This window comes from Suncus etruscus, chromosome 10 (assembly GCF_024139225.1).
Source record: "Suncus etruscus isolate mSunEtr1 chromosome 10, mSunEtr1.pri.cur, whole genome shotgun sequence".
NCBI lineage: Eukaryota > Metazoa > Chordata > Mammalia > Eulipotyphla > Soricidae > Suncus > Suncus etruscus.
In genome coordinates, this window is record NC_064857.1 from 108,724,215 (window position 1) to 108,751,684 (window position 27,470).

The window sequence follows — 27,470 nt, forward strand, 5'->3', positions numbered from 1 at the left end:
TTTTGATATGTTGGGTTTTATTACTTTTTAATATTGTACAAAGAGTTCATGTGCATGAGTTTAAGAAAACACAAGAGGAATGTAGAGTGTTAAAAAAGAAATACAAAATAAATCCAAGACTGGAAACCAAAATATTCCATTCTGCAAATCAAAAAAGGAAAATAGTTTGCCTACTAAAAATGTGTTACTACCATATATTAAGAAGTCTTTTGATTATGAATACAGCACTAGATTTTTTGCAACTATTCACCAACAGATCAGACTCAGTCTCACTGGATACATAGGCAGGTTGCTAATGTGTGTGTGGAAATAGCATAGTGTTGCGAGGTATTACAATAAATAAATTCTTTTTAACCATTCAGTAGCTGTGGATGTCACAATTTCAATTTTCAGTCAGAAGACCCTGAGCTCCGGTCCTTCGTTTCCTCTGATGCAAGTTTTTCACACTTAGAAAAAAGAGAAAAACACAAATTGGAGACCTAAGGTATAAATGCAACTGCTGGTCATACAGTTTTTATAACAGAGTTTGTATAGTGAAGACAAGCTGTGCTATGGAAAGAACCATGGATAGACTAAATACAAGGATTTATTTTGGAGCATTTTTGAAAAGGACCAACTATTCCTGAGTATCATATATCCAGTCATTAAATTTCAATGACTGCAGTGGTAAGAAAGGGCCAAAGAATGTTCTTGCTGCTGATGTGGGCACAGGCTCCACACCCCGACTCCAGCTGTCTCTGCCACCATCATCGCAGCTTGTCTCTTCTTTCGTCTCTTTTTATATTGTTTTATTTTTGTGCCACATCTGGAGGTGCTCAGCATTTACTCTTAGCTCTGTACTAGGGTTCTCTTCTGGTGGGCTTGGGGAACCATATGTGGACCCAAGGATTGGACCCAAGTTGGTCAAGGGCAAGGCAAGCACCCTACCCACTGGGCTATTGCTCTAACTCTTTCCTTGAAAAATTATTTTATGTGTTAAGATATAACCAACATAGCATAGGTAATATATTAAACTTCAGCTGTATCACATAACAATGTGAAATTTGTATATGCTGGGAAATGACCATGACAATAAACCTTAAAAAACATCCATCCTTTAGTTATACTTTTAAGAGACTTTCAAGAGCTATTTTTCCCTCTGAAGAGATGAAGCAGAGCTGTTGCTTTTAGTTTCCCTCAAATTTCTGAAGTTGGAATGTCTCAGTATGACTTGAAGGGATTTAACATCTTGCTCCATAGGGAAACACAAATCCTCCTCTCTGAATGGATAATTTCTTTCTTTTATCTCAAACACTCCAAACTTAGGAGACTTAAGAGACTGAGCGAATGCTGGTGCCAGGCTCTAGGGCCCAAGTCCTGGCTCTGCAACTCATCAGCCATGTGACCTGACTCACTTCCTTTTCAGGATGGCTCTCTTCTGAGTACATGTAAACTTAATTAAGATTCCTAATTAAGCCGGGCGGTGGCGCTAAAGGCAAGGTAAGCCTTTGCCTGCGCTAGCCTTGGACGGACCGTGGTTCGATCCCCCGGTGTCCTATATGGTCCCCCAAGCCAGGAGCAACTTCTGAGCACATAGCCAGGAGTAACCCCTGAGTGTTACCGGGTGTGGCCCAAAAACCAAAAAAAAAAAAAAAAAAAAAGATTCCTAATTAAGTGATGTCTGATGCAAAGATAGTATGGTTTATTAGACAACATGAGCTCATCTTGATTCTATAGAAATTTGGTACTTTCAAGTACTTTTTAAGGGCTGGAGTGATAGTACAGTGGGTAGGGTTCTTGCCTTGCATACAGCTGACCTGGGCTCAATCCCCAGCACCACAATGAGTGATACCTGATTACTGAGTAGAGTCAGATGTAAGCCCTGAGTAACGCCAGATGTGACCCATAGACCAATAAATCCATAAATGAAATACAGCACTCTTTAAAACTATGAAAGTCCTTTCCATACTTCACAAAATTAAGGCTATTCAGAACATGTTATATATATCAATTACAACGTGACCACAAAATTTCATGCAAATAAGATGGATCTTATGTTCACATTCACGTGAGTCTGGTAAACTACTCAGAGTATACGCGGCAAAGTTACAAACTTTCTTACAGGTAAAATTCACAGACTTAGTTTCAGGAAAGTAGTCCTCATAATTCCAAGAGTGGTTTTTCACTATCCTGCTTTTCTTCAGCTTCTTCTTCAGATCCTGAAGGGATGGAAACAAATATGCATTTTATTAAAGTCACAATTTTATTAGAATTATGTGTGTGTGCACGGCATTTTAAATGTGAGATATACACATTGATTCCTCAAAAGGTCTAGGTTAAAGAAAGCAAAACAGTGAAATAAAGTCTGACTTTATTTCTGGTAGGAGTAAAACCTTTAACACAGAATCTATCAGCCGAACAGATTTCACAATGTGTTGCTAAAAGTCTGCAGTCCCAAACCACTCTCCACTGCTCAGCCTCCTCATCTCTTTGGTGACATCTGCAAATGTTTCCCAAGAAATACAAAAAGTAATGGAACGAATCATTTAATACATGTTTATATTTTTAAACAACACCGTCCCCAGTGAGTACAAATAGTGGCAAAGATTTCCTGATGCTGCAGAGAAGACCAGTAACTTGGGCTTATGCCACTGACCATTCCACGCGATGGCCTCTCACATCACACAGTATTTAACTGTGGAGTCGTTTCTAGGGAATATTCATCTTCACTTTCAAAAAATGTATATAGCTAAGAAGCAGGGAAAACTGTTATATTCTCAGAAGTACTTTTTTAAATAGAAGGTATTTTTAAGTAAAATAAATTCATTACCCAGATCACTGTGAGATTATAAAGATGTGCACGACTGAATTTCAGTCATACAATGTCCAACATTCATCTCTTCCCCAGTGCATATTTCCCACTACCTATGTCCCATTTCTCTCCCACCTTCCTCCCTACCCACTCCCCTGCCTGCCTCTACAGCTAACATTTTTCTATAAGAAATATCTTATATCAAAGCCAAGGTAAAGAGCTTGCTTTGCACACAGGAAACCTGAGTTCTATGGCACCTCGAATACCCCAAGAGTGACCCTTGAGCAAAGATCTAGGAGTAAGCTCTGAATACAACAAGGTCTGGCTCCCCCAAAAGAAAATATCCACGTAAAATTATACTTATATTGCCTTTAAAAACATGGAAAACATTTTTATAAAATCAAATTCTATAAAAATGTGGGAAAAGGCATGTTAATAATCTGTATGTGATGAAAAATTAAAACCAAAATCATATGTGGTGATAAAAAAACCTAAATTGTCAGGGCTAGATAGCTAGTAGAGGGGAGAAGTGCTTGCCTTGCATGTGGTTGACCCAATACAACCCCTAGCACCATATATGGTCCCTTAGCTCCATTAGGAGCAACCCTTGTGCAGAAAGCCAGAAGCAAGCCCTGAAAACAGCCAAGTGTACCCCACCCTCAAAGAAAAAAAAAACCCTAGGGCCAGAGCGATAGCACAGAGGTAGGGCATTTCCTTGCATGCGGCCAACACAGATGGACCGCAGTTCGATTCCTGGCATCCCATACAGCCCCCAAGCCTGCCAGAAGCAATTTCTGAGCGCAGAGCCAGGAGTAACCCCAGTGTCTCTGGGAGTGACCCCGCCCCCCAAAACAAACAAACAAACAAAAAAAGAAAACCTAAATATCCATTGAACAGAAAGAATAATAATAATATTCTATCAAAAGAAAATAATTAGATTCCTGGATAGGGTAAACATTTTATAACAGATTTTGTAATTAAGTTTACATTATAATACTTAAAATAGTATACATATATACATAATGTAGTAAGATGAGAATGATTAGGTGAAATTACAAACATGAAACTAGCAAATGGACATTGCTGACTATTGTAGGACAGGTAAATGTTCACTTTTATTCTTCCCACAAGAGGCAAGAAGACCAAGACAATGGGTCAGGGAGAAAGTCCACTGGAAGCAGCCTACTTCTACCTGGCTCTCAGACACACACGTTAGAAGAACATTTGTTTTGCTTTCCTATGAGAACGTTTGCCTGGGTGATAGCCCAAGAACAAAGTGATCCAGGATATAGAACGGCCGAGAATCCTAAGAAAAGATTATATTCCACACCGTCACCTCACAAACGCCACATAAATCAGGTTAAGTTGGTGGCGGTGCTGGGTAGTTTAACTGCCTTGTTCTTTCCAGGAGCATTTGAGGAAGATGGTCAGACCTGCTCTTTCTGTCTCCAGCTCACTTTCCATCTGTCAGGCTAACGGCACATGACTGACAACTGCTGTGTTTGGAATTAATAGAGGGGTGTCCCTAAATAACAGATTAGTAGAAGAAAAATGAGGAGATGCAGGCAATAAAAAACGAATGCCTGTAAGACTTAAGGGTAGGGGTAAATCAATCTTCTGAAAAAACAAAAGCAATCACAAAAGTTCACCGGCTGAACAGTAGGCACCAGCCTGGTACTGCGAAGGTGCCCAAGGGCATACGAGCTACTGAGATGTGCTTCTGCTTGAGAAAGGACAGAACTTTGCAAACAAAAGAGGTCCTCTCCCATCCCTCACATTCAGGACCCTTGCTCAGAGCACACGGAGTTATGGGGGGTGGGGTGGGGGTGGGCAGAGCAGGCCATAAGGGCCAGCAGAGGAACGGTACTTGCAGATAGCTCACAGAGTGAAATGGCAGAAACCCACATATTCCATGGAGCGCAGGAGCAGAGGCCCAAAGGCTCTGCAGCTCTGAGCTTGTGGTAAGGGCAGTAGCAAGCAACGGTTGACTGTCACTGGACATGCTGAGTGCAGGCTCAGAAGAGCTGAGTTGACAAAAGCTCCTGCTAAGCCCTCAGATGTCAGCACATGCGGACAAAACAGGAACATACTCAGCAAAAGTGCAAACTAGGGCAGATTTAAAGGGGGAAGAATTTAAATGTTTTACCTAATGCAAACCCATACACACAGGTAGAGAGGGTCAAGAGTAACTATGATATAACTGGCACGGGACATTAGTTCAAAGGGCTGATGGCCATGTGCTCTGCACACAAGAAGTCCCCTGAACACCACCAGCAGTGACCCTTGCACTCTGAACCAGGTGCAGCCCCTAAGCACCATGGGTCTATCCTGCTCAATCCCCAGGAAAAAACAACAAACCCCAAACAGAAATAAAAGCAAAAAACATACTTGTTATGAGTGAGCATGATCTCTCACCGGTGTCCAGTCACAGGCAACCACTAAACTTGGTAGGTAGACACAGGGTGACCCGTGGTGCCAGATATAAGAATAAAGTAGAACTAATACAAACTGCTCGGAGGCAGAAGCAACCACATATGACAGGGACAGAATTGCAAAGATTTAGTCTTGGCACTGGACTAAAGGAACATTGGTATCAGGAACCTTTGGAAAATACAAATCAGAATTGTAGAGTCAGTACGAAAAATTTTTGTATCAAAATTTTTTTTTTCAAAAAAGAAGAAAGATTGCAGGAGAGTAAAAAATGAAAAATGTGATACTCTTAGGGAAATAAAGAACCACACAATTCAGCACAGATATATTTCTACTTAAGCAGAAAATGACATCAAAACATTGGTTTATAAAGATGAACTTGCTCCAAGAGTTCTTGGGAGCCATGATCAAAGAACCAAAGGAAAGTAGGGTTATGTCTCAATAGTAGAGAAATCTGTCTTTTTTTAAAACAACTTTGATCCCTGGCACTGCAAAATAAAGAATTAATGAAAAGAAAGTAGAACAATGTACCAACACACTTAGATTTTCAAGAAAACAATAATTACAAAAAAGAGAATATGCCAAAAATAAATAAAACCCAGAATAGAAATGTGCAAACAATGATATTTAATATTCATTAAAGAGATGAAGAGATATTTTAGCTGGCAAAGAAACAATAGGTATTATTTAATCTGAGTAACAGAGAGGGAAAAAAGACAAGAAAATTTAAGTGGAGTGCAGGGACCTAAGAGGTAAAAATGTAGATTTAAAAAAAAAAATCAGGGGCTAGAGTGATAGCACAGCGGTAGGATGTTTGTCTTGCATGCAGCTGCCTTGAACAGACCTGGTTTCCATCCCTGGTATCCCATATGGTCCCCCAAGCCAGGAGCAATTTCTGAGCACATAGCCAGGAGTAACCCCTGAGTGTCACCAGGTGTGGCCCAAAACCAAAACCAACAAACCAAAAAAGGTCAGAAGAAAATGTTTTAAAACAGAATTGCCCAAATTTCTAAAATCTTTTTAAAAATACTAATATGCACATCTAACATGTCAAATACATACAAATTGGGGTATACAAGAGCCTAAATGTAAATAAAACATTTCACACACCTTGAAGAGTCAAGACATGCATGAAAATAAAAACACAACATTAAAATTCACATGAAAGCACTAAAGAAATGCAAAAGTAAAATTCATAGCTTCAGATATCTAATTAGAAAAGAAAAAAAAATACCTACAATTAACCATGAAAAAGAAGAGCATTACAAAGCTGACTCAAGCTAAATAGAGAAAGTACAAAAATATCAGCAAAGATAAAAAAAACCTCAAGATAAAATTATAAAGAAAAAATGAGGGCAGACTTAGGACCAGAGGGATAGTACAATGGGTAGTGAGCTGGCCTTTCATAGAACCGACCTGGGTATGCCTGACATCCCATAATGTCTCACCAGTCATCCAGGAGCGATTCCTGAGTGCAGAGCTGGAAATAAGCCCTGTGGACCATGGGGTATGGCCCCAAAACAAAAACAAACCAAAAGAAATGAGGGAAGACTGAAATTTACTAAAATGGAGGGAGGAAAAGGGAAACCTATCACAATCATACAGAAACTTAAAAAGACTCTAAGATAATATTATGTCCGATTTGTATCTGAAGATTAGATAATTCAGAATAAATGGCTTGAACTCTATATAAGATAGAAGTTATCAAAAAGGACTCAAATAAATAAGAAGTCTGAAAAGGCCTATCTACACATAATAAGCAAGGAAGCTAAAGCAGAGGACTGAAGAGATCTTGAGGGGTTAAGCACTGGGTCTACTGCAACCCTGGTGAGACACCCCGCACCACAATAGTCTTCTCCAGTCTGGTGTATTGCCCTGCCCATGCCTGAGTGTGGAAGGAATTGGTGGCAGATGGGAGCCCTGCCCCAACATGCCTTATCTGCCAGCAGGGCCTGGACCTTCCTTGGCAGACTGACCCTGAATCAAGTGAGAGTGTGGAGCTTCCTCCACGCACTCTAATGATCCCAGCATCTCTGCTTTACTTAGTGGCTTGTCTCCTCGGAAGACCTCAGGTCACAGGCTGCACAGTAAGGGCAGGTGTGTTATCTTATTCTCTCAGCTTTGTGTCCCTCTATGTGCATAAGCAAGGGTCTATTTGTCCACACCTCCAGATATCTCAATAGACATTTGCCTATGTCCAACCATGCCTTCAAAAGTCCCACCTGTTCAGTTCATGGAAAGGTTTGAAAGGTGCTTGGCTCTATGCCCTTGGTCAGTGGCTGACACACAGTCCGTGAGGTGGGCACCGTGAATAGGCTTGGTGTTGTCAATTCCAGATAAAGGAAGTTTGGAAAACAATAAGTGTAAATGAAGTGTGTGGTAAGTTTGTAAGTAGAACTGACCCTCTTATTGTAAAGTTATTTTTTTAAAATAAAGAAAAACATTGAGCTTTATAAGGAGTCATTTGAAAAGAGAGACAGAAACAATTCCCAGTACATTCTACAAGGTCTGCACCTATCAAAGACAAAGACATGAGGAAACTAGGATGGATTATCAATCCATAAATCCAGAAACATGGATGATAGCTTAAATTATACTTAACACCACATACCACCAACACTACCACCACCACCACCACCACCACCACTACTGGGCCAGGAGTACTTTAGGTTTTAAGGTTTTCTCTTCTGGTATTAGTGCCTCTATTATCTGGTACTAATAGGCCTAGCCTTCATTTTAACTCAGTTCTTAAGTAGTTTTGGGATAACAAATTTCCCTTCCTCAGCATCACAATTGGTTCATTAAAGCTGCCTGCCTGCATTGAAGAAGTTAGTCAAGGACCATTTGTCTTACATGCGGCCAATCTGGGTTTGATCCCTGGCATCCCATATAGTCCATCAAGTACTGCCAGGAGTGATCCCTGAGTACAGAGGCAGGAGTAAGAGCTGAGCACTGCTGCAAATGGCTCAAAAACAAAAAGCCCACAACAGAAACAAATTAATTGACCCCAAAAAGTCCCCAAGAATGTAAAAAAATGAGAGTACTATGCTCCCTCTAGAGAAATTTCTTCACAAGCTTTAAAAGCACATTTACTAAATATGTGCCGACTTTCCAAATGTATTATATTCAAATTTCAAATTATTCATTTCCAAGAAGGATGTTGCCTCCAAATTCTCTTTCTTCTTTTCCCTAAATTAACAGTTAGAATCTGTGCGCTGGGATCGGACAAACAAAGGGACCAAAAGTGAAGGAAGACCCTATGTGATCACCTAACCTCAAGGGGAATGTTTGGGGCCAAATCAGCACAACAGAAACTCTCACGTCTGCTGCTGACTTCAATTCTGAGCCTCTATCCTATAGAGAAAATTGAATATCAGAGCAGAATCTTCCTCTCTAAGGCAAGGAAATTCCAACAGTAGTTGTTCAGTATAATTATTTCTGAAGTTGGACGTGCAGACAATGAAGACATGCCACAGAAACATGTCTTCTTGGTTCACTATTGAGTGGATTTTTGTCAGGAACAAAGCAGCCACCTAGTGGAGCACAAAGAGAATGTCTGTGTTTAGTTTCAGTCTTGGGAATGCTCTCTCTCTCTCTCTCTCTCTCTCTCTTTTTTTTGGTTTTTGGGGCCATACCCGTTTGATGCTCAGGGGTTACTCCTGGCTAAGGGCTCAGAAATCGCCCCTGGCTTGGGGGGACCATATGGGACACCGGGGGATCAAACCTGGTCTTTCCTTGGCTAGCGCTTGCAAGGCGCTTACCTCTAGAGCCACCTCACCGGCCCCCTTGGGAATGCTCTCAACTGCCACTAGATGGTGATCAAAGTCATGGATTGGAAGCCAAGCTTCAACACCAGAAACTGACTTCAAATGGTCTAACTTGGGAAGATAACCTCATATCACTGCTCATATTATTGAGGTGGTACAACATATTATTATCCCACTGTATACAGCTTCTAATTAAGAAAAGTACTGAGAATTTTATTAGTCTGAAAAATAAAAGCTATACAAAAACCTGAACTATAAAGAGAAACAATCTTTTTTTTAATTTGGAGTTCTATGACATACAAAAAGCTAGTACAATGATCAACCTAGGCTTGATCCTTGTGGTCACGAGTCTGCCAGGAGTAAACCCTGAGCAAGGAGTATACCTTAAGCACTGTCGGGTGTAGCCCAAAACAAAAAATAAAAAAATTACAAAAACCAAAAAACTCAAATCGAGTTTAACAATTATTCTAATTCTGCTTGTTGAGAAGTGGATTTTCTGCCAATCCGTGGCTGTATTTCATCAAACACCATCCTATGCTTCTAAGTCTCAGAGTATCACCTACCTGGTTTCCTCTCCTCGTTGTGTGTCTCCTTGTTGCCCTGCGTCTTCATAAGGCTCCTCTAGCTCTTTCTGCCTGGAACTCCCTTTACTCTACAAATGCTGTGAGCATCACACATCAGAACACCAACAAGTTCTTTACTATGGTGCAAAACCAACAAAGCTCCCCAGAAGCCGACTTCAAAGGCTGATCTTCGTTGGGGCCAATGCCCTGGCCAGGGACTATCTCCAATAATATTTGTAGCAGCAGTGAGCCTAAATCCCAGCGAGTCTCACAATCTAAGTAAATCTGGGACACTAGAGCAGCCAGTGCTCAAGTGGGTGGTGTGGCCTGAGATGGAGGTTACAGTGGGTGCAGGTGCACAATCCAGGCCAAGGGCAACCTGGAGATGGACAGTGCTGCTGGTTTGTTTGCTTAAAGAAGGTTCCTGGGCAAATGCTGCAAGATCTTCCTCCTCTAAAGGTAGGGATAGTAGGTTAAATAAGTTTGAGGACCCCTATTCTCAGTGTACTTTGCTGCCAGAGGAAATGTTCTGAGCAGGTTAATGTAGGCTAGAAAGGCCCTAATGTTGGGAAATTAGGCTTATGAATCACATTTGCAGTTCACAGTATTTTTCAACTTATTATGTGGTTTATTGCAACATACGCCCTATTACATGTAGAGGAACATTTGTATTTAAAGTATTTACTTAATGTTGGAGGAAAAAAAATCCCAGGGACATAAGCAATTCATGTTGAGCAGTCTAGGATGACTGAGTGGTGACAAAAGACCTAGAGAACATTTAAAGAGCAAGGAGAGATGGTTCAAGGCTGGAGCGCAGGCCTGAGTTCAATCCCACTTCATGGTCCTTCAAGAACCATAGAAAGTGACTCCTAATGAACAAAACAGGAACAGTGAAATGGTGTAACCCCTGAGCACCACCATATGTGGCTGAAAAACAGAAGGAAGGAAGGAAGGAAGGAAGGAAGGAAGGAAGGAAGGAAGGAAGGAAGGAGGGAGGGAGGGAGGGAGGGAGGGAGGGAGGGGAGGGGGGAGGGAGGGAGGGAGGGAGGGGGGAGGGAGGAAGGAAGGAAGGAAGGAGGGAGGGAGGGAGGGAGGGAGGGAGGGAGGGGGGAGGGAGGGAGGGAGGGAGGGAGGGAGGGAGGGAGGAAGGAAGGAAGGAAGGAAGGAAGGAAGGAAGGAAGGAGGAAGGAAGGAAGGAAGGAAAGGAGAAAGGAAGGAAGGATAATGGGAGGGAGGGACGAAGCAAAGAAAAGAGAAAAAAAGAAAGAAAAGGAGGAAAGAAAGGGAAATAATAGAAAGAAATAGGGGACTGGAGCACTGGCACAAGCGGTAGGGAGCTTGCATTATGTACACTAACCTAGGACGGACCGTGGTTTGGTTCCCCCCCGCGTCCCATATGGTCCTCCAAGCCAGGAGTGAAAACCGAGAGAAAGAAAGAGAGAGAAAGAAAGAGAGAGAGAGAGAGAGAGAGAGAGAGAGAGAGAGAGAGAGAGAGAGAGAGAGAGAGAGAGAGAGAGAGAGAGAGAGAGAGAGAGAGAGAGAGAGAGAGAGAGAGAGAGAGAGAGAGAGAGAGAGAAATAGGGACAGAGGTCGTAGTAGGGGACAGGGCGCTTGCCTTATACATTCCAGACCCAAGTTTTCTCCCTGGCATGGTACATGAGTCCCTGAGCCTCACCAAAGTGATCCCTATGTACAGAACCATAAGCACTGCTGAATGTGCCTCTCAAAAAACAAACAAACAAACAAACAAAAGGAAGAAAGAAAGCAGAAAACAAAACAATCAAACTACTCAAAGGATACCATCCCTATACCGCTGAGGCTGAAGCAATCTATGGGTAGAGGGAAGAAAATTCCTCTGAAAATGTTGGTGAGGCATTTACAGGGTGTTATATCAGGGGTAGGGAAGGCAAAAAATATATTTGTTGAGGGCTTAGGCACAAAGCGTTCTCAATAAATATAAAAGAAAACAGAACAAAGACGTGGCTAGACACTGGAGGTAAGGATGATAGAAAGGTGTTTTCTGTCAGGTCACAGACCCATAACTTTCTTTGGGGTGTATGTGGGGAGGGCAAAGGTGGGGAACACAAACCAGACCATGTTCAGATACCAGGTAGCAGCAGGATCGAACATGGGCTCTAGCACCCACAGGAACCTCTTGGCATGGCTTGCTCACTCTTGGGATCACTTAGGATCCATTTAGCATTTTCACTCCTACTGAAAGCTCATTTATTTGTGAGCATGGAGCCAGGGTACATTTCAATAGCACAGCAGTAGGGTGTTTTACCTTGCACACGGCTGATGGGGGGGGGGGGGCAGGACACAGACCTGGATTTGATTTCCGGCATCCCCACATGGTCCCCTGAGCCTGCCAGGAGCGATTTTTGAGTGCACAGCCAGGAGTAATCCCAGAACATCACCAAGTGTGGCCCAGAATTAAAAAAATAAAAAAGCATTTCTTATCTGCCTCCCCAACACCTTAATGCTGTAAGAAAACCCGCTTCATCTTTGCCTGCTTCCATGTTCTCATTTCTGAAACAAGAATGAGAGTGCTACATCAGAGAGTGGGTCCTGACGAAAAATCAACTGATCTTTTGCACATAGCATTTGGGGGGCAGCTAGGAAGGAAAGAAGACAGAGGCATGGGAGGAGGGTTTAGTTGGTGAAAGGAGGAGGAATACTAGACCTAGGTAAGAGTTATGACATGGAATCATGTAAGAAGATAGAGGAGGGGAAATAAAAAAGACTGACATGGCTTAGCAAGTGATGGGTATGAGCCTAAGAAAGGGGGTAGGTTTCTAGAGATGTTTCTGATTGCAAAGTCTGGTCTCAGAGAGTGTCAGTTCTTAGACAGGACATTTCCCAGAAGGTCAGATTAGGGATTTATAGAGGCAAAAAAAGAACCAAGACCCTTTTCCTTGTCTACCTGTTCTCTAAGAAGAAAGCCACGAATCAGTGTTTGGAGCTCTCCATTACATTCATGTTTAACTCCCTGTAGCTTATCCTTGGGTGCACATAGAAACAATGACTTCATGACTTTTCATATTCTCAACGTCTGGTATGTTCACTGTTGTCTGCCAGCACTGGACTTGGAGGGTTCAGGGAAAGGAGGAATTGCTGAGTGTCAGAATGGTGGGAAAAAAACATTGCTAAAAAAGCAAACACCTTACCTGCTTCAGACTCGGGAGGAGAATAAAACTGACCATCAGAGAGTCCACCTGGTATCAGGGCTGCCCTCTCTGAAGCATCTTGAACCAGTAGGAGTCCTGCAAGAGAAGAAATTTAGATGCTGGACATGATGCACATGATGCCATGTTCTAATATTTCCTGGTGAGAGCAACCAGCAAGTGGTGTTATTTATTTATTTTGGGGGGGAAGGATTTGGGGCCACACTCAGCAGTGCTCAGGGTTTACTCCTGGCTCTACACTCAGGAATTACTCCTGGTGGTGCTCAGGGGACCATATGGAATGCTGAGGATCGAAACTGGGTCAGTGGACTACAAGGTAAACATCCTACCCACTGTAGTGCTGCTGTATTATCACTTTGGCCCCTAAATTGATGCTGTTATTAAGTATTCTCCACAGAGGGACTCTGAAAATATTTCAACCAGTTTTCTATTGATAAAGCATGACTAAGGACTGGAAAAGGCAAGAGTCCAATAGATTTTAAAATAGGCCACCTATGATTCAACACACACATTGACTCCTTTCCCTTGAGAATCCTTTCCCTCCCTAAGAGAAATCAACAACATGAAAAGAAGCACAAAAGAAAACAAAAGAAGTGTCTATATCTGGAGAGTAAAATGCTGTGTGTTAGTCATGGACAGTGGAAAGCTCCTTTAAAAATATGCAAAGAATACCTTTCAAAAATATGCAAAGAATAATTAATTTCCAAAAAGGGGTCACCCCAGAAGGGTCCTAAAAGAAACTGAGAGCGCAGAAAGCATGATGTGGGCAGCGTAAGAACATGAACACCTGGAAAGAGAGCCCGTGGCCCTGATTCTTTGGCAGAAGCTAAGTCAACACTGAATAGAGGGAGGAAGCACTAGACTACATGGTAGCTGCTTGGAACAGGTGTGACAGTGACAATAACAGCTGTTTAAGAATGTCCATTTGGGTGCCAGAGTGATAGTAGAGCAGGTAGGGTATTTGCCTTGCATGTGGCTGAACTGGGTTCGATTCCTGGCATCCCATATGGTCCCCCAAGTACTGCCAGAAGAAATTCCCAAGTGCAGATCCAGGAGTAACCCCTGAGCACTGCAAAACCAAAACCCAAACTATTCATTGTGTGCTATGCTTTATGAGTTACTCTGAATTTGGTTTGATTATACAGCATTAAAATCTGATAAACAGTCAACAAAGTTCAATTTAGTATCTATAGAAGCTAAATTTTATGGTTGTGGGGGTTATATTGTGTTTAAGTTTTTGTCAGACAGACAGTTTTTGCCCCCTTTCTCAAAAGCTGGGATAGCACAAAAATCATCCCAATATAATGTGATTGCAAACCCATTCCTAAGCAGGGACAAGCATTTTGTCTCAGGGACATGATCTCAAAGTTGCACAGAGGTTCAACGGTTGTGGCAGACTCCAGAGGAGGCTGCAGAAGCAGCTGAGTTGGGCTACCCTCAGGCTCAGTCTCCTTACACTCCAAATGCATTGCTAATTAGGTCCCTGTGGTCAGTGGCTGGGGGCTATGACCATGGATGGACAGCAGTGCAAGGCTCCTCCAAGGTTCTGGAAAAGCCACTAATTCCCACCTCAAGCTGCAGACTTAGTTCTCTTAAATCAGGGCACCTTTCTCTGTTCCTGAACAACCCAGACACTTAGATGTGCTCAGTGCTTAGCACCCTGAGGCTGCTATGAAGAAGAAACACTTAACCAGCTTGGACAAAGGGCATGGCTCCTTTTGCTCCTGCTCAAATGTCCTTTTCCCTAGAGTTCACCTTTGCTTCCAGGGCAGCCTGCCTCTCTTCTGGAGCAAGGAGTCAAATTCTTTCTTATCCTCACATCCCGCCTATCTCTCTCTTTCAAGGATAACAAACAAGTGCAAGAGGAAGGCACTGAGATCTGCTAACTCTCTCCAGCCAAGACTGCTGTTTTGGTCCAGCCCAAAGCCTTGCCAGTCTTAGGAGACTAACTTGGAGAGAAACTTACTGTTTTCTTCTTCTGCCTCTTGAGGTAACACTTTGAAATCCAGGAACCATGTCTCAATCCAGGCAAGAATGAATGAAATGATGGGCAGCACATAGCCAAAAGCCCCTTGAGAGAAAAGCTGGAAGAACAGATGTTTCCGGGAGATAGAAATGCAGTTACCATGAGCTCACAGTGAGAAAACAAGGCATTGAGCCTATAACTGCAGAGGAGAAAATGTTGGCCATACCTTGGAGAGGATCACTTTTGCGAGTAAGAAGGCACTGGTCACTGCTGTCGTCAGCTGAAAGACAAAGGACATAACATATTTACATGAGGACTCTTGCATTGCAAAGGCTCCATCCACTTTATGAAAGGGTGCCAGAAGCAGGGGCTCATACTGTCTATAAGAGTGACCCAATGAGACAGTCAAAGCACGCCCCCCCCCCACATAAGCCACCCACAGGATTATTCATATGACAGTACTAAACCTAATCAACATAAAACTGATGAATACAAGTAAGTACTGATCTTAGCCGCCACTGATAAACGACACCACGTATCCTGTGTCCTAACAAGATCAGCAGTGCATTTTAGCAAATGCAGCCAACCAACATGCATACAAGTGCTGTTAGGCAGGAGAAATGGCAGCCAAGGCCCCACTCTGGACAGAAGCATCTGCACTACTTGTCTAGACTGCAGTCTTCCAACTGCCTGGCCTCTTTCTGCAAATATAGAGCCCAAAACAAAGAAAATAGATGTGTAATATAGAAGCTGCGCCCTTGGTAACTGCAAAATTGACATAAAGACTTTTTGAAGTTGACGCGAAGACCTTTTGAACAATTCTACATCAACCATTTTGTCTGAAGACAATATTGAGGCAAATGATCTTTTCTGAAAAGTGCATGAAACGAAAAGGAAAGAGCAGAGAACAGTTTCCTCGATGAGACTCTATCAGGGAGCCATTAAAGAAGGATCATCACCATGGCTATGTAATTTTAGTGAGTCAATTCTGCCGTGGGGTCCAGTCTGACCAATGTTTTCAGCCTGTATCTGGGTGGTTTGAACTTAGAGCTCAATAGTTGAGGTCACAGGTGTTTTTCACCTTAGAAGTCCAGCTCTGGAAGAGAAATTTAGCTTTCCATAGCTCCATTTCAGCCTGACAGGCATTTATATGCTTCTGGAGATCCAGGTTCTCACCATTCCAAAGCAACATCAACAAGTGAGTCCTCATTTTTATAGCCAGCCTGGGGGCTCAACAGCCCTCCTGTATTCCTGCCTTAAGTTGAGTTCTCAAAAAAGGTGCATGTTCAAATAACTGTGGGAATGGCAAAAATGGTTCATGTCTAATAGCCGCTTATAATTCTTTCGATAACTAAACATTCATTGAAGGTGAATAGCCGGTGTCAAGGTTGGTGCTAGATGTAAAGGAAAGATATGAATAACATCACCACTGGTTCAAGTTCAAAGTCTGCCATGAAAAGTAACTTAAAAACTGAAGAAACAGAATACAAAGTGAGGAAGGCAATGAACAGAAACAGCATTAAGCTGTAGATCAGCAAAATTACCAGAGTTTCAACCAACAGAATATATTTCCCATATATCTTTCTGAGAAGAGATATCCTGTTATCTCTCGTTCACAGACTGAGGGAGAGAGATGAATGGGTGGACTCTAGGCCAGTATCATAATTTGGTCTCTACAAATCTTAGCTGGCTTTTTCCACATTAACACTAAGAGAAGACCATGGACTGGAAAACCTTCTAGGATGCAGAGAAAGGGAACTCAGAAAAAGCTAGAGGAATCTGACCCAAGGGAAAACCACATCTTTTTGTGTTTGGAGAGACAGCATAGTGGGAGGCGTGTACCTTGCATGCAGCTGACCTGGGTTCTATCTTGGGTACCACAAAGGATCCCTTAAGCCCTGCCAGGAGTGAGCCCTAAGTACAGAGCCAGGAGTCAGTCAGAAGTATTGATGGGTGTGGCCCAAAGAAACAAACAAAACACAATAAAAAAATAAAATCAAGAGATGTGTGACTCATAGCTCAGTCAGGTGACGATCAGGCTACCTTAGCATTGCTTAAGCAATGCTATCAGCAATGCTTATAGAGCAGAGTATACTCACCGCTATTGCCCACCAGTGGCGCAGTCTGCACACGGCATACGCGAGTATCAACACTTTGAACCGAAAAACTGCCAAAAGCTATACAGAAAAAGAGAATGGCAAGTTTAAACGCAAAGCAAAGTAACTTGGTTTTAGGATAAATCCATTAAACTGCCTCCATTGCAATGTGTGAGCTGAAGTGAGCCAGAGACAAGGCCAGGCCAGCCTGGGGACTCTGCTCCAGAATTTCTATGACATGTGATGTTATCCAAACAAGGGCCCAAATTAGTTTCCCTTATAAATGAGAACAACACATCTTGCCCTTTTACTTGAGCCCTATACAATACTTTTCAGATGCTTCAAGGCTAGAGAAAATATTATAAAAGTCTGATTTCCCAGTTCAGATACAACATTCACTAGCAGGAAATATACGATCGTTAGTAGAGTCCGATGCAAAATAGTAGATCAGAAGAGCTGGAAGAGTTTCATTCATCCCAATAGTTATGGGTGGTTCAAGGACCCACATAATTAATAACTCAACTGTTGTGGAAAGTGGCTTGGTTAGATATGGAAGAACTGAGTGAGCAAGTTTATTCACATAGGAGAACTAGACAGAGTCACCTCCCACATATCTGAGCCATGAGCATATGCAGTCTGGGGGCTTATAACTAGAAAGTTCACTAGCTCTGTGTCTGTGATTAAAATTTTCATGTGCTTGAGGATAAGGAACAATGGACTGGCAGGCTGACATGGCCTAAGAACTAAAGGGTTAAATATTTTCAGAGCTTTTCCACTGGGGATTCTTGGTACCACTACAAAATAGTAGGATATATTAGAGAAAGAGGAATCAGTTAACTGAGGAAACCATAGTCAGTGATGGATCAGCAAACTGAGCAGACAAGAGAGTTGTTTTACTTCGCAGGAGTGTTTTACTTCTGGAGAGGTAGCACATACACTTTTCTGCTTAAGGGTGTCCTGCCACTTTAGAGTTACTGGCTTAAGCCCTATCATACAGATAAGATGCACAGAAAAACAATTCAAGTTCACACAACTCTATAGAGAAGAAGTCAAGATCGATCCAAGAGAGCCTGATCCAAAGACCAGGCAAGAAGTAGATGCAGAAGCACTGTGGGTCTACACCCATCTAAAGGCAGAAATAGGTTCAAATACTATCAATGCTATTGGGAACACTTATTGGCTTATTTGCTAAGTCATTTAAAAAGGCTTTTCAAATAAAATAAAAAATCACAACTACTTTGCTGCCATTGACCCCACTTAATATTCTTTTGTATACATGAAGTCCACACACAAGATGATCTCAATTTGTTGCTATTATTAAAATGTGTTTTTAAAAAATATGCTGTTTTTTTCTCTATGAGTTTCAACTCTGTTCCTGTATGTTGGACTTGATAAAAATATAAGTCTCAGAGAGAAGAAAAATATTAGTCAGAGGCAGGCTTGTGAGTATAGGTGGGGGCGAGAAAGAAAATGAGGACACTGGTGGTGGGGAAATAGATACTGATAAAGTATGGGTGTGGGAACAATGGGATGACTAAAAATCAATCATGAACAATTTTGTAACTGTGATATCACGGTGATTTAATTAAAAATTATTAATAAAAATTTTTAAGTCTTTACCCTCTATCTTAAAGGTTGATTTCCAAGATTTGCTGGAGGTTGAATCCTATTTTTAGGCCACGCTCTACTATGTTTACAATGATCCCCCAGTTTTTATTTACTGGAAATTCCACTTATTTTTTTCACATTTTCAAAAACAAAACCAATCAAGAATTTTAAAGAAGAGTCTGAAATCTACTAGGAAAGCTATTCACTAGAACTGTAAATAACAAATGATAACAATTGGGGCTGGAGAGAGCACGGGGGTTAGGGAACTTATCTTGTATGCAGCCAAGCCCAATTTGATCCCTGGCACTGCCAGGAATGATTACTGAGCAGAGAGTCAGGAGTTAGCCCTGAGAACTACTGCTTGGGCCAGAAACCAAACAAAGAAACAAACAAAAAAGGTAATGACAGAAATCCACCATATCATTTACTTAATTTCTAGAAAGTGTCCCTAGATAAACGCTTTTTCACATATTATTTCATTTGCTGTTCAAAACTATGATGATAACACCTCATTTTTATCTACAAGCAAACTGAAGCTTAGACTGAATATACTGAAGGATATGAAACTAGTGACAGTGTGGTCAGCCAAAAACAGAATTTTCTCCCGAGAGTTAGACGCAGAATAGTCTCACTCATCTATGAGTTTTAAGAAAAATGAAAGACATTCTTGCAATACTTTTCAGAGACAAAAGAGAGGAAGGCTGGAAGTTCTAGCTCACTACATGTAGCTCACCACGAAGAGTGATGAGTGCAGTTAGAGAAATAACTACATTGAAAACTATCCTAAGGATGTGAATGAATGAGGGAAGCAGAAAGCCTGTCTCGAGTACAGGTGGGGGTGGGGTAGGGAAGAGGGAGATTTGGGACACTGGTGATGGGATTGTTGCACTGGTGAAGGGGGGTGTTCTCTACATGACTGAAACCCAACTACAATCATGTTTGTAATCAAGGTGTTTAAATAAAATTAATTAAAAATAATTTAACCAACAGAAAAAGTAAAAATAGCCATTAGGAGTTTTAATTTTATTTCTTCCTTTATTTTTAAGCTGTGCTAGGGATTGAAGCTAGCTACATGTAAGGCACATATTCTACACTGGTCCCAAGGCCTTCTTTTAACTACTCTACATTTTCTAAAGATAATGGATAGAATGATTTTAAGTAAATTGGGGGTAAATCACTGCGAATTTAACAGTCTTCATTATGTCTGAAATTATTCTAGAATTATGTTTACTTATATTGCTAAGGTTGCCCAATAAAGATGTCTCAGACCCAATCAGGAGGACAGTGTGTCCTAGAATGATAATGTAAGCATTGGCTTGAATAAGATGTGTCAAATCTAAAACCTTTAGGTGCTGCCCAAGATTATATATCTGTATATATATAACTTTCCTTAAAGACCCCTGTTATCTATAAAAATGGAGCACAGAATGACTCTTAGAAATATGCTCAGATATAAATACACTGTGGGATCGGTGCTACAGTACAGCAGGTAGGGCATCTATTTTGCATACAGACAACCTGGGTTTGGTCCCCAGCAACCTATGTGAGCCCATGAGCATCGCCATGTGGTGAGAGCAGAGCTAGGAGTAACCCTGACACTGGTGGGTATGGCCCCCAAACAAAATATAAAACCAACCAAATAAAAAAGAAACACGTTGCAAGACTGACAAGAAAAAGCATCTTCTCTGTGGTCTTATGTGGTTTCCTTTTCCATGATTCGGGACTGTCAAAATGTTAGTAGGGTCTACTTCAGTTATGTCAGGGAATAAAGGCTGCAATGGTAGAAGCTGGGAGAGATCCAGGGAACGAACGAACACACACACACACACACACACACACACACACACACACACACACACACACACACACACACACACACACACACACACACTCACTCACACACACACAGATACATAAAGAGAAATCTTTTTTTATTGAGAGAAAATGAGTCACTGGTTAGTTTTATCCTATGGGAACAAATATGAAAACAGAAAATACTTACAAATATATCGAAATAAGAAGAGAAGTAGTCATACTGCACCACTTCCTTTTCTAATGTGTTCTCAATGCCCCCATTTACCTGGGAAGGAGACAGAGAAAGAGAAAGAGAAGACCTAAGTGGGAGAACAATACAAGAATTCAAGAGAACACATGTCCCCGCTACTTAGGCTTCTCAGAACCCAATGTGTTAAAATAAGGAACAAAAGAGCCCTTTTAATCTTCAGGGAGAAAAAAGCTGAGATGCACTTTCTAAGTCAATTCTGAATTCAGTTATTCAACATGTATAAATGTACAATGTAAAGTGAGGCCCTGTTTTGGAACTCATTTTGGCAATGTAAAATATAAGAAGTTTTTGTAAACAACTCAGTCAATTTTAGTTTCAGAAAAAATGAAATTATAAAATGAGAACTTTTTCTTTGAAGACAGGCTTTCATGGTATTTTTGAAGAAGACAATTCACACTGATGGTGGGCTTCTCTCACTCTCTGCTTATTCTAAACCGTTTTAGGCCTCAGAAAGCCAAGAGTTGTCTGATCACTAAACAACTGATAAATGTTGTCATTTATATCTGCATAAAGAAACACAATAGGAAACAAAAAATTTATGGATTTTTCTTTGATATTTAGTTACTATGCAAATGAAAGCACACTGTACATTTCATTCAGGATAATTTAAAATCCCTCTGGGATTTAAAATTTAACGTTTAAAATTTAAAACTTCCCTTTAGAAAGTTTTTGCTTGGCTATGTTTGTACAAAGAAACAAAAACTAGGAAGATAAATAGTTACTAGAAGACAACCAACCCATCTAATTCCAATTTCGACATCCAGACAAAGGAAATGCACCGCTATCCAAATACCAGAACAAATATAGCTTGAGAGAACGTACTGGGGTTGAAGCACTTGCCTTGCATTCCACCCACACCAGATCAAATAAATTCCCATATGTGAGTCCCTGAACATCACCAGTTTAGCAAGCCTTTCCTTAGTGTGGTTCTCAGGTTAAAACTTTCCTTTCTCTCCCTCATTACTCATTAAAGGAAGTCCTTTAATTCTTCAGCCCTCTTCCAAAGAATTCAGCCTCTGAGTTAGTGTTCTCTTGGCCAGGAGGGATAACAAGGCAGATTGGCAACATGTTCCCCATACAAAACTGTGAAGTCTGCAAGAATTAACAGCATAGACCCCTATAGGAGTTATATCCTAACTCCTATACAATGCTTATTTTGTGAAGCACAATTCAGCCCAGTCTGGGATATGGCAAACAAAGGGTTAACCTCAAAAATAAACAACAAAACCCACACACAAAACAACAACAACAACAACAAAAGCAAATACCCCTGCCTCCCCCACACTTCCCAGGAACCATTGTCCATGAGAAAAGGGAGCAATTACGACAACCTTGTAAATTGGATTATGTGTCAAAAGCTCACCAGGATGTCTGTGTATTCTAAGGTTTTCTGCAAAATAGTGGGATAGGAATGTGACCTCCACCCCTGCCTCTGTATAGAAGGTATAAATGTGAGCTGAAAAAAACTGCAAGGGGTCTTGGTGTCTCTTTGGCCCATAGTCCTGCATACAAAGCCTCTAATAAACTTTTTACTCTTAATTTCTCTCTGGTGTGTCCCTGTCTCTGTGATTCCGGCCTAACACAACTAAACAAAAATGAGTGTTCTCATGGTCAGACTTGGGCAAATGAGATCTAACTACAAACCACTATAAACAGTCCAAACACCAAGCATCTGCTGAGTGCTTTGTCAAGGAAACAAAAATATCAAAATGTAAAAGCAATAAAGATCTGCCTTTTATGGAGCTACCTTGTATTCAAGAGAGAGAAAGTAAGTAGTAGGCAGGAGCAAGGCAGTGGCATAGGACAGTAGCTGAGTTTTTCAGGTTGGTTGTCAGACGTCTTGTCCCTAGTGATATTTATGCTGGCATTCTAAGACGTCAGGTCTGCAACAAATTAAAGGAAGCATCATCATATGGGAATAAAGGTCTGAGAGAGAAGAGAGTTTACTCTATCCAGAATAGGAGGAGGCAACTCTGGCTGATAAGATGGGACCAGGAATGGAGCAGTGGGCAAGTGTCTGCAAGGAAAGACCCAGAAAGACAGAACAATTGGTAAGGAGCTTGCCTTTAGAGTGGGTTCCCTCACAGGCACTCCAGATAGTCCCCTGACTGTAAGAATAACCTTTGAACATAGGGCCAGGAGTGATTCCTGAGCACCACCAAGTGTACCTCGCCACCACTCTTACTCAAAAAAAAAAAGAAAATATGTCCACAGGACATTACAAATCAATCTATGGCACTGATTTTTTAATCCTATTGATTAATCATAGGAACTTTACAATGTCATTAGCCTCAGGAAGACACAAACCCTGGTTTTGAATCTGTTTTCCAAACACTTCCATGCAGCTTTAAAAGACTGTGATGGTTGAATGGGCTGGCTGATAAACAGTGATAGGGCACTTGCCTTGCACACAACCCACCTGAATTTGATCCTTGGCACCCACATGGTTTTGCCAATCCCTACCAGGAGGGAGGAAGTGATTCTGAGAGCAGAGACAGGAGTGAGCTCTGAGCACTGACAGCTCTACCCACTAACAATCTTTCCAAAACAAACATGATGGTCTAGTCCCTACTAACTCGTGCAATTTCATTTTCTACATACACCTTACTCCCTAACAAAACTACAGCCTTTGTTCCTCTCTCTCTCTCTCTCTCTCTCTCTCTCTCTCTCTCTCTCTCTCTTTCTCTCTCTCTCTCTCTCTCTCACACACACACACACACACACACACACATACTAACAACCCTACTTCTGCTCACCTTAATCTCCAAGTGCTTGAAATTGATCACCCTATATTTCCTGTCATCCAGTCCAACTCCAAATCATTCTGTTTCCCAACTTCTATCCTGTCCAACAAACCCAATTCACTACCATCATCTCCATTCACATCTGTAGAAAATTCTATTGTCACTGTCTCCTCATATTTAGAATTCTTTGGCCACCACGGTTTGTCTGTAGAACTCAGTGGTACAAATCAAAATCATCAGGATAAAATGTACATGAAACACAATAGGATTATAGTGAGAAAATAACCAACATTTAGTTTGTATGGGGCCACGCCTAGTGCTACTTTGGGGTTGCTACTTACTGATCAGGGCTCCTTCTGATGATGTTCAAGGAACAACATGCAGTACTGAGAACTGATCCCAGATTGGCCATATGTAAGGTAAGATCTAAATACTTGTACTGTCTCTTCTGCTGTAATAACCAAGATTTTTACCCCTCTGGATTAAATTTATTTTAATTAATAATAAGTTATACAACCTATGTTTGTGAAGAGCTTTACAGCTGTCAAACAGTTATAAATAACTTTTTCTTTTTTGGTTTTTGGGTCACACTTTGCAGTACTCAGGGGTTACTCCTGGCTCTATGCTCAGAAATGGCTCCTGGCAGGCTTGCGGATGTCGGGATTTGAACCAGTGACCTTCTGCATGCTAGGCAAATGCCTTACCTTCATGCTATCTTTCTGGCCCAGTTGTAGATAACTTTTTATTTGGTCTTCACAAGAATTCACAAAGAAAAGACCAGGTTTTAGTTAATTAACCTTTGAGGTATGAAGACTATAACCAATGGTCTACATTAGCTCTTTACACTCTTAATTTGGCTCTTCTGTGTGCCGGGCGGCTGCTCCAGGAGTCAGGACTCTGCTCCTAGCCTCTGTCAGTGCGCACCCTATATGGCTCTCAAAATAAATTTCAATCGTGGTTTTGGCAAGATTTGGCTCAGTTGAAATAAAAGGTTGTCGACCACTGGTCTAGAGCAAGACTGCTTGATGCTGATAAGATAGAGACAAACTTCCAAATGCCTCAAGAATGTCAGCTAAGACATAATTTCTTTAACCAAAAAATAGTTAATTGTTGCACCCCAACTTTGTATCTCCAGCCCCTCATCACTGCTGAGGAAAGAGAATGTGATGCTAGTCTTGCATCACCTGCTCCCACCCTCACTCAGTAAAAGAATGTGCTCTGATAAAACTTAACCATGATAAGGTAAAGGCACAAGTTGTGAGTCCAGTCCTGACGTTTTTACAAAAACAGGATGTTAGCCAACTGTGCCAACTGCTTAGAGAAACAGGACATACCTAAGGTCTAGAAAGTATGCTGCTCCCCTTAAAATCTAACAAGCTCAACTGACATTTTTATGAAATTACCTCTTTAGGCCAACTTTAGTCACCTAAACCCTATATAAACCCCTGCTTTTCTCAAAAAAAAAAATGGAACTGCTCTGACAGGAACCCGTGGTGTCTGTGTGCGTGCTCTCTCACACTGCAGCAAAAATCTTTCCATCATTCTAACCTCCATTAGGACCAACTTGCAGGAGAGGCTTCCGAGACCCCTGACTTCCTGATTTCCCTGAGGTGGTATTGGGGCTCTCCAGGAGGGCAGCCAGCAGTTAACAATTGCACATACATCTTAAATGTGAGAACTAGCAAAGGAGATGCAGTATCTAAAGCACATTCGAGGAGCAAGCTCTGACTTCGTTCAAGAGTAGAGAAGGTAGTCATCTTTCCCTAAAAGGGTCCTGAGTATTGCCAAGTTTGTTTCTCAAACAATACAGTCAAGAAGAAAGGTTCAAATGAGTGAGAATAGTATCTCCTCATTTGAGAGAAGATGAAATGATTCAGTGAGTAAAAGAATACTCTGGGAGAACCCCCTACGATGCCATAAGAAAAGCACTTACATTTAACTCGATTATCCACAGTAATGTTACAAACAAGAGGTCAAAGGTGACAAACAAACAGAAAGTCCTCCTGACATCAGAGATGCCTTTCTTGTCTCTTCCTTCATAGGACTCGATCCTGGCCATGAGCTGGGCAGGGCTGATGGAGTGGATGCTGCGCAGAGAGGCCTGAGAGTTCTGGCTCCCCGTGAGAGCATTCTCCATGTCTACTTGCGGGGGGTTCATCAGGCAGGCGGCTAGAGGATACTGCTGCCAACTTCACCATCCCTGGAGAGATCTTTGGGAATAATAAAACAAATAAAAAAGGCATTATGTTAAATCAGAGCTCTTCCATGAGCCCTGCGCTGCCATGCAACTACTCATCGAACACCAGTCTTAGCAGAAGGCACTTCCAGATAGTGGTACTGGGCCAAGGAGGAAGTTTATGAAATTGCTGTCACTGAAAAAAGCCTCTGGGTGAAGGAGTGAAGCCAGTTTTGTACTGACGAGCCGGAGCCAAGTTCTCCAGCTTGTCATTACCAAATCACTAGGATGACACATGCTGGACTGCTTCCCAGAATGAGTGCAGAACTAGAAGGTGTGAAATACCTGAAGGGAAAAGCAATTCCTAAGGAGGCACGTTGCTGGATTCTTCTTGGAAAAGATGTCTGCTTGTGCCAGGACTCACACATCAAGCAGCATTCAGCCTGTACCCACAATAGGCTGGTTCTTTACGCTGCCCCTGAAGGGCAATACTAAGAGACGGGAACACCTTATTGGCAACAAGTGAGGAGGCAGGTAGAAAGGCAGTGGGTTTGTAATTTCAAAATAACTGTCTTGCTTGCACTATTATAGGAGTTTTTTTTTTTTTCTTGTTCCCTCCACCATAAGGAGTTTTTATAGAAAAATAACAAGGAAGCAGTTTTTGAAAGGGCTGGGTCCAGATTAGCAGATGCCAGGCTGAGCAGTAAAGTGCCAACTTGGGCCGGTCCCACTCCATGTTACTGGCAAACGGTTAGGCTATAATGGCTAGCCTTTGGGGATTGGGGATTGCTCTGTAAGATAAAGACAAATGTCCTTGCCTAGGTAAGTTTTCTGGCTTCTAATACTGAATCCAGCTCCTTACTTCTTTGGTTAGTTTAGATTTCATTTACTTACTTTCTCCTCGTACTTATTTAATAAGCAAATCAGAAAGTCCTTTGGAAAATTAAATAGTCCCCACCCCCAGCTGTGCTTTGGATAACAAAATATAAAGGTCCAAACTTTGAAATTTGAAATTATCTTCCTATTTGATTAATTTCTGCCCCAATGAGATCAAAATCACAGAAAGGAACTCCAATGAGCTATTCTAGTAGTTGTTCTTAAAAATAAAGTTTGCTGGGGTTAGAGTGATAACACAGCAGTAGGGCATTTTGCTACAGCCAACCGGGGTTCGATGCTTGGCATCCCATATGACCCCTCAAGCCGGCCAGGAGTGGTTTCTGAGCACAGAACCTGGATAACCCCTGAGCACTGCTACGTGTGGCCAAAAATAAAGCTTAATATGGCCCTGCCTCACCACCTCTCCACAATTCCCTTCAGAGACACTATATGACCACAGTTCAGGAACTCCAGTATTTGGGCTGATATTAGCAGGGCTTTTTGGAGCGAGTGTGAGCATCCTCCCCTCACATCCTTCTTCTTCTTCTGGAAGACCTAGAAGCTGAGTACATACTCCTAAAACTCTTATTATCAATAATAGTGCTTTGAATATCTGGACAACTTCCTTTGTTTGATGTCATTCCTGTAAGAACACTCCAATGTAACAGAATGGATAGTTATCAATAAGAGCTCACTAAAATTTCTGCCATTGTATTAATGACTTCATTGGAGATACAATAATTTTTTTTTTTTTTTTTGGTTTTTGGGCCACACCCAGTGACGCTCAGTGGTTACTCCTGGCTATGCGCTCAGAAGTCGCTCCTGGCTTGGGGGACCATATGGGACACCGCGGTCCGTCCTAGGCTAGCGCTGGCAAGGCAGACACCTTATCTCTAGCAGCAGCATGCTGGTCCCAAGATACAATAATTTTTACAAATGTGCTTGCTACTGTACTTTTTTGTTGTTTTTTTTTTTAATTTTCTTTCTTATCTACTTTCTTTCATATTTCCTTTTTTATTCTTTTTAAAATATTAGTTTTGCTCTCATTTATCTGGGAACAGATATTATGTGATGGATTTTTTAAAATAAAGTAAAAAATAAAAGTAAAGCTGGAAAAACATGAGAGGTAGCTGCAAATCTTCTACAGTGTAAATATGAAATAAGTAAAAATAAATTAGAAATGTTTTTATGATAGAAAAACTA

At 41.5% G+C, this 27,470-nt stretch overlaps 1 protein-coding gene across 1 annotated transcript; it reads right to left on the reverse strand.

The window, feature by feature from the left end:
• STARD3NL (STARD3 N-terminal like) lies at positions 1 to 25,421 on the reverse strand. Its single transcript, XM_049781892.1, has 8 exons — positions 25,149 to 25,421; positions 20,409 to 20,486; positions 16,802 to 16,879; positions 14,929 to 14,982; positions 14,703 to 14,820; positions 12,719 to 12,814; positions 2,123 to 2,198; positions 1 to 446 (listed from the first exon to the last, which is right to left on the reverse strand). The coding sequence occupies exons 1-7, from the start codon at positions 25,371 to 25,373 to the stop codon at positions 2,140 to 2,142; spliced, it is 708 nt and encodes a 235-aa protein (XP_049637849.1). The 5' UTR covers positions 25,374 to 25,421; the 3' UTR covers positions 1 to 446; positions 2,123 to 2,139.
• Between the last annotated feature and the right edge of the window lie 2,049 nt (positions 25,422 to 27,470).